The following is a 6317-nucleotide window of genomic DNA, read 5'->3' on the forward strand; positions in this document are numbered from 1 at the left end:
GGGGAGGAAAAGAGGGGGAGGGAGGGGGCGATTGGGGCCTGCACCCCTTCTAGGTAGGCCGGGGCCAGCCGCCCTCCTGCTTCCTCGACCTGGGAGGGGACGCCACCCCCAGAAAGTGTCTGAGGCTGATGTGTCTGCTTCTCCCCCGCCTCGGACACAGGGGGCCCAGCGAGCTGGCCACGTACCTCGGGCAGGTGGTGGCTCAGGCAGTACCGGCGGCTGCAGTGCGGGCAGAGCTGGCCCAGGGTCACGACGCTGGCCGTGCACTTGGCAAAGCCACAGGTGTTGTCAGCCTTAACGGCAGCAGAAACCAGGGCGTCAAAGTCCTCGTCTTCGGGCAAAGCTGGCGCCGTGTGTCCTACGGGAAGAACACAAGTGCTCAGGAAGGCGAAGCCACCCAGAGCATGACTGACGGCCGGCCGCCGGGCACGGCGGGTACCACCACCAGCCCAAGTGTCCCCCCACACGGATACTAGGAAGGGGCGAGCTGCAGACTCGGGGGGTGCACCCGACGCCCTGAGGGTGGCAGGTGAGATCCAAGTGTGGCTGACCCCATAGTCTGGGTCACGCGGACCGAGGCCCTGGCAGGGGACGCACTCACCTTTGGCCTGTCTCCGTTTTTTCTTTTCCGACGGCCTTCGAGTCCCCGCGCCCGGCTGCGCCCCCTTGGCCAGCTGCTCCCGCCGACCCGCCTCCCTCTGCAGCCGTTCCAGGTGCAGCGCCTTCAGGTCCAGCGGGTTCCCAGCACGACCGCTACGGCTGCTCGGCTCACTGGGGGGATGTTCCGCCCGCGTGGGGCTGGGGGGGCCCTCAGCCTGTGATGACCTGGGCGGAAGGTCGGCCTGTGCGGGGCTGGGGGGTGACAGGCCCGGGCCGGTGTTCTTGCTCACGGTCACGCGCCGCCCTGGGCCCTCCCCGGTGCTGCTGTGCCGCAGCCCCAGCTCCGCGGCGAGCTGGTGGACCCACATCCTGTCGCGGGCACTCAGGGAGGCAGGAAACTCCAGCCGTGTCTCCTCGCTCACCACAAATGCAGAGATTGTGGCCCGGAAGTGGTCTGAGACGCCTCCTCCCTCTGCCGCTCCCGGGCCACCCCCATTGCGGCTGAGCTGAGAGGGGGCTTCAGAGCCCAAAGGCTTAGTGTCTGGCTTCTTCCGCTCTGGTCTGGCAGCTCGGGGCCCCCGGCCGCCCGTCTGCTGCCCGCTGCCCGGGGGCCTCCTCCTGGCCGGGGCACCCTGGGCCGTCGTGCTGCTGGGGCCCTGCGAGCCTCCATGGGGGTAGTTCTCAGGCACGATGTCGTCGAGGTACTCAAAGGCCGTGTGCACCTCCCCGTGCTCCATGAAGTAGCCCACCAGGGTCTTCAGGAAGGCATGGTTGGTGACGGTGTGTGAGTCACAGACGACTGCCACGTGGCGCCGTGCCCGGGTGACCGCCACGTTGATGCGCCGGTCTTCAGCAAGAAAGCCCACTTCACCTGAGAGAGCGCCACAGGTGAGCTGAGGAGTAGGTCCCAGGCCACGTGGTGCTGCTCAGACGTTTCACCAGAACCAGGCCTGATGGGCACCGCATCTGTACACTGTCAGCCCACCTAGGTCCCTGCTGTGCGCTGCTCCTGCCCTTGGCCTCCGCCACCACCAAACTCCCTCCACCACATCCAGTCTCTCTCTCTCTCTCTCACACACACACACGCACACATGCATGTCACTCCCGCTGTGTGTCGAGTATAGTTCATTGTTTCTGATTTGGGTCTCAGCAGCTGCCACACCGTTCCTGAGCCCCGAGAAGTACGAACCCTCCTTCCAAAGCCCAAACTGAGGAGACAGCCTGGGGCCTGCACAGCAGTGCACGCGGAGACACTCCAGAACTCTGCCATTCTTTCCCACCAGTCAGCCTGCCTCTCGGGCCATTTCCCCTCCACTGAACGCTCCCCACAAGCCAAGGAAGTAAACACCACGGGGCACAATTTCCCCCTGAACCAGAGCACTGTGGAAACCAGCCCTCGAGGCTGACACTAGGGAGGCAGCCCCGTGCCCCTGGTTGGTGTCATGGCCCTTCCCAGCCCACCTCCGTCCCGCCACACCCACCACCTCCTGGGTGCCTGTCTCTGCGCACTATGCTAGGAACAACCTTCCCCACCTGGCACCCAGCTCACCTGCTCACACTGCTTATACCACCCCACGCCCCTCAGCCGCTGGCCCCGCCCCACCTGCCCACGAGGTCCTGGCGTGCCTTCCACCAGGCAGCGAGTCCTGCTAGCTGCCACCCCGGCTGCATCTGCCCGACGGCAAGTGAGTAGAGGACCCACAACGGTCCCAGCAGCCGGCATGGCACCCACGGGTGAACCGTCACGGCTGGTACTAGCTGTCGACCTCAACCCCCAGACCACAGTGTGTGAGCAGAGCTGCTCCACGGGCGGCCCAAGGTGGGGACCTTTCAGAAGGAGCTCTTCAGGCTTTCTTCCCAGGCACCCCTGGGCAGGTTTGAACCACCAACCTTTGGGCTTGTCAAGCACTTAACTGTGTGCCACCCAGGGACTCCCTGCCCTCTATGAGAACACCTTCCTGGACAGTCTCCAAAGACATCACGGAAGCCACCCACCTTTCCTGTTGGATCTGACAAAGGACAGGATCACGGCCTCCTTCTCCCGACCCTGGAAACCATCGACGGACCTCACTTCCAGCTCAGGGTACCTGTGGGCCAGGCTCTGCCGGAGCAGCTCCACCTGAAAGACCAGGTCAGATGTGGCTTCACCACACACCATCGCACACGGCAGGGAGGCCACAGCCTCAACCTGACAGTGGTGAGGCCACATGCCCCAGCCTGACAGTGAGGCCGCACGCCCCATCCTGACAGTGAGGCCACACGCCCCAGCCTGACAGCGGTGAGGCCACACACCCCATCCTGACAGCACTGAGGCCGCACACCCCATCCTGACAGTGAGGCCGCACACCCCAGCCTGACAGCGGTGAGGCCGCACGCCCCATCCTGACAGTGAGGCCACACACCCCATCCTGACAGTGAGGCCACACACCCCAGCCTGACAGCGGTGAGGCCGCACGCCCCATCCTGACAGTGAGGCCGCACGCCCCAGCCTGACAGCACTGAGGCCGCACGCCCCATCCTGACAGTGAGGCCGCACACCCCATCCTGACAGTGAGGCCGCACGCCCCAGCCTGACAGCGGTGAGGCCGCACGCCCCATCCTGACAGTGGTGAGGCCACACACCCCAGCCTGACAGTGAGGCCGCACGCCCCAGCCTGACAGTGAGGCCGCACGCCCCAGCCTGACAGCACTGAGGCCGCACGCCCCATCCTGACAGTGGTGAGGCCACACGCCCCAGCCTGACAGTGAGGCCGCACGCCCCAGCCTGACAGCACTGAGGCCGCACACCCCATCCTGACAGTGGTGAGGCCACACGCCCCAGCCTGACAGTGAGGCCGCACGCCCCAGCCTGACAGAGGTGAGGCTGCACACCCCAGCCTGACAGCACTGAGGCCACACGCCCCAGCCTGACAGCGCTGAGGCCGCACACCGCAGCACACGGCAGGGAGGCTGCACACCCCAGCACATGGTGGGGAGGCCACACGCCCCTGCCTGACAAGCAGTAAGGCCACACACCTGGGCACACGGGGTTACGCTACATGCCCAGCCTAACCTCAGGTAAGGCCACACGCCCCAGCACGTGGCAGGGAGGCCGCACGCCCTGGGCCCAACAGTGAAGAGGCCACATGGCCCGGCCCCATGGTGGCTTCACCACACGGCCCGGGCACGATGGCAGTGAGGCCCCACCCTGGCCCTGCCCTTCCCCAGGGGAGACCTATAGGAGCCGCCCACAGACAGGTCCAGAAGATGATGCCCTGCTCACAGGCACACACGTCAACGCGGACAAACCACACGTGGACGTGGTGACGTGGGCCACCGCAGGAACTGGCCGTGTCTCCTGACTTGATGCTGCCGGGCTTGAGCTCACCCTCCGTGCTATGCTGGACACCTGCCGACCTGGCAGGACATCAGGGGTGTCTGTCCCACCTGAGGGCATGTGCTCCCCCTGAAGCTCACGGACCCTGGGAGCTGAGCCGGGAGGGGAGAGACAGCTGCTGTCGGCCTGTCCACACCCCTGCTCCCCTTGGTCTCCACCAGCTGTGGCTGCCACTGAGTTGGGCCCCAATTCCTGGTAACCCACGCACAGCGGGACGGGACTGCGGGGATCCATGGGGTTGCCGCTGGCTGATTTTCAGAAGTCATTCCCAGGCTGCCTTCCCAGCTGTAGTCTGCGAGCTTGCTAAAACCTGGTCAGCATCCAGCAGCCCCAAGCTGCCCCTGACGGCTGTGTATGACGTGCAGTGGCCAGAAAGTGAGCGGAGGTCACCCGCGTGGGAGGGGACAACCGTACCACTGCACCGCCACTGAACCCGGTAGGTCACACCTGACTTTCCTTGGAGAACCTGCTCCTGCCACTGGCTGTGGGTTCCACCGGAGCAGAGCCACTCTGACCCCACCAGGCCACAGCAACTGGCAGCATCACTCGGGTGGGGATGGATGGGGAGGGGTGGCTAGTGGGAGGTCGCTCAGAAGAGGGGGCCCGGTCCAACCAGAGTCACAGCTGAGACTCTAGTGAGACATGCTGCCAACACGCCAGCCCTTCCTGCAGGACCGCCACTGTGGGGACCACCACCATGGGGACCGCCACCAAGGGGACACCTGGGGTTGTCAGGCCCTTGGGGAAGCTGGTAGGGACATGGGGGACCAGGCTGAAGGCAGGAGGGGCAGGCAGACAGACTGACGGACCAGACGGGCCTGCTGGCACCCCTTGAGCCCTGGTCTCCATGGTCACGAGAGCTAGTAGGTTCCCTTCCCTTTAGCCACGTGGGATTGAGTCCCACCCGACACGGTGGGCGACGACACAGAGCCAAGCTCACCTGGAGGTTGTAGGGTGTGATGACGGCAATGTCACGGGCGGGGACACCGGCGTCCACCAGGGCCTGGACGTGCAGGCTGACAAGGCGGACCTCACCTGGAGGGGTGACAAGACACGCTTTGAGCAGACCCCACCCTTGGTCAGCACGCAGCTGGGGCACCGGCCTGCTCCCAGGATCCACTGATTCCTCCCGGGGCCCAGAGTCTGGGCGAGGTCCTGCAGCGGAGCCACGGGAGGGGTCATCTGGAGACACCCCGGCACCGCCACGCCCCAACTCCACGTGACGTGACGCGTGACGCGTGACGCGTGAGCAATGAACTCTGTGCGTCCACGCCTCCTGTTTGGTCTGTAACCCGATCAGCAGGATCCAGGAGCCTGGGGCTGTAACCCGAGTACGCTCACTGGGAGAGTGACCAGGTGGTGCGGGCCTGCGGGCCTTCCTCCACTGGTCTGCCTGCTCCTTGGTGAGACGGCAAGGGCCCGACCTCCTCAGGCATCCGCTTCAAAACCCGGTCAGCAATGCCACCTAGCTCCAGGCCGCCAAGGATCCGACACCACAGACAACCTGTGCTGTCAAGCTGATTCCGACTCCCAGAGACCTGACAGGCCAGGGTAGGACTGCCCTGTGGGGTTTCCCAGACTATAACCTTTGTGGAAGCAGACTGCCACATCCTGCCCCAGGGAGCAGCTAGTGGGTTCAAACCACTGACCTTTTGGGTTAACCGCTTAGCCTCCAGGGCTCCTTAGACCCTGAACTTGGTCAGCAAGCTGCTAAGTGGGCCCGGCCCGGCCCGGCCCGGCCCGGCCCGCAGGCTAAATAAGCACTTCCTGCCTCGTGCAGGTGATGGACACCCCGAGGCTGCGAGGAGGAGGTCCCTGTTGGACCGTCCCGAATCGCTGCTGGAGGCTGCCATGTGGATTTTCTCAAAGTGAAACAGACAAGCGTCGCAAAACCAAAGGCTCCTCACTCACCAGGAACAGCTCTGAGCCTGCTCCTCTGAGCCGGGCTTCACAGGGGCTTCTGGTCTCAGCGGGGAGCCTGGGTCAGTGTCAGGAAAGCAGCCCCTTCCAAGCAGCCTACCTGGGTTCCCTCTTGACTGCTCCTCCTCCCCGTCCAGTTCGCACAGCCCGCAGCCGGCCGTGTCGATGAGCACCAGGGGCGCCCCCGTCTCCTCGGTGGCAGCCACTCCCGGCAGGTCCCTAGCACAGCGGGGACCCAGCAGGGGAGATCATGGCAGTCAAAGGGCCTGGAGTCCCCCGGGCACTGCCTCACTTCCTGTGGCCCCAACCCCCTCAGGGGAACAGGGAGACACGGCCCTGGGGGGCTCAGGGCCCCAGAGATGGAGAAGCCCCCAGAGGAGCCCCCACCTCGGGCACCGTGCTGCCGAGAGCCAGCTGAGCC

The 6317-nt window shown here is 65.3% G+C and overlaps 1 protein-coding gene across 1 annotated transcript in view; it reads right to left on the minus strand.

Annotated features, from left to right (window-relative positions):
* The window catches only part of IGHMBP2 (immunoglobulin mu DNA binding protein 2), a 25420-nt gene that overhangs the window by 1214 nt on the left and 17889 nt on the right, over positions 1 to 6317 (minus strand). The window contains exons 9-13 of the mRNA XM_007944919.1: positions 5997 to 6115; positions 4917 to 5011; positions 2596 to 2719; positions 602 to 1471; positions 186 to 358 (exon numbers count right to left, since the gene is read on the minus strand). Of these exons, the coding sequence (XP_007943110.1) occupies positions 186 to 358; positions 602 to 1471; positions 2596 to 2719; positions 4917 to 5011; positions 5997 to 6115 (1381 nt within the window). The remainder of the gene's footprint in view (positions 1 to 185; positions 359 to 601; positions 1472 to 2595; positions 2720 to 4916; positions 5012 to 5996; positions 6116 to 6317) is intronic.

Source organism: Orycteropus afer, unplaced genomic scaffold (assembly GCF_000298275.1).
Source record: "Orycteropus afer afer isolate SDZICR_OR568_19922 unplaced genomic scaffold, OryAfe1.0 scaffold00130, whole genome shotgun sequence".
NCBI lineage: Eukaryota > Metazoa > Chordata > Mammalia > Tubulidentata > Orycteropodidae > Orycteropus > Orycteropus afer.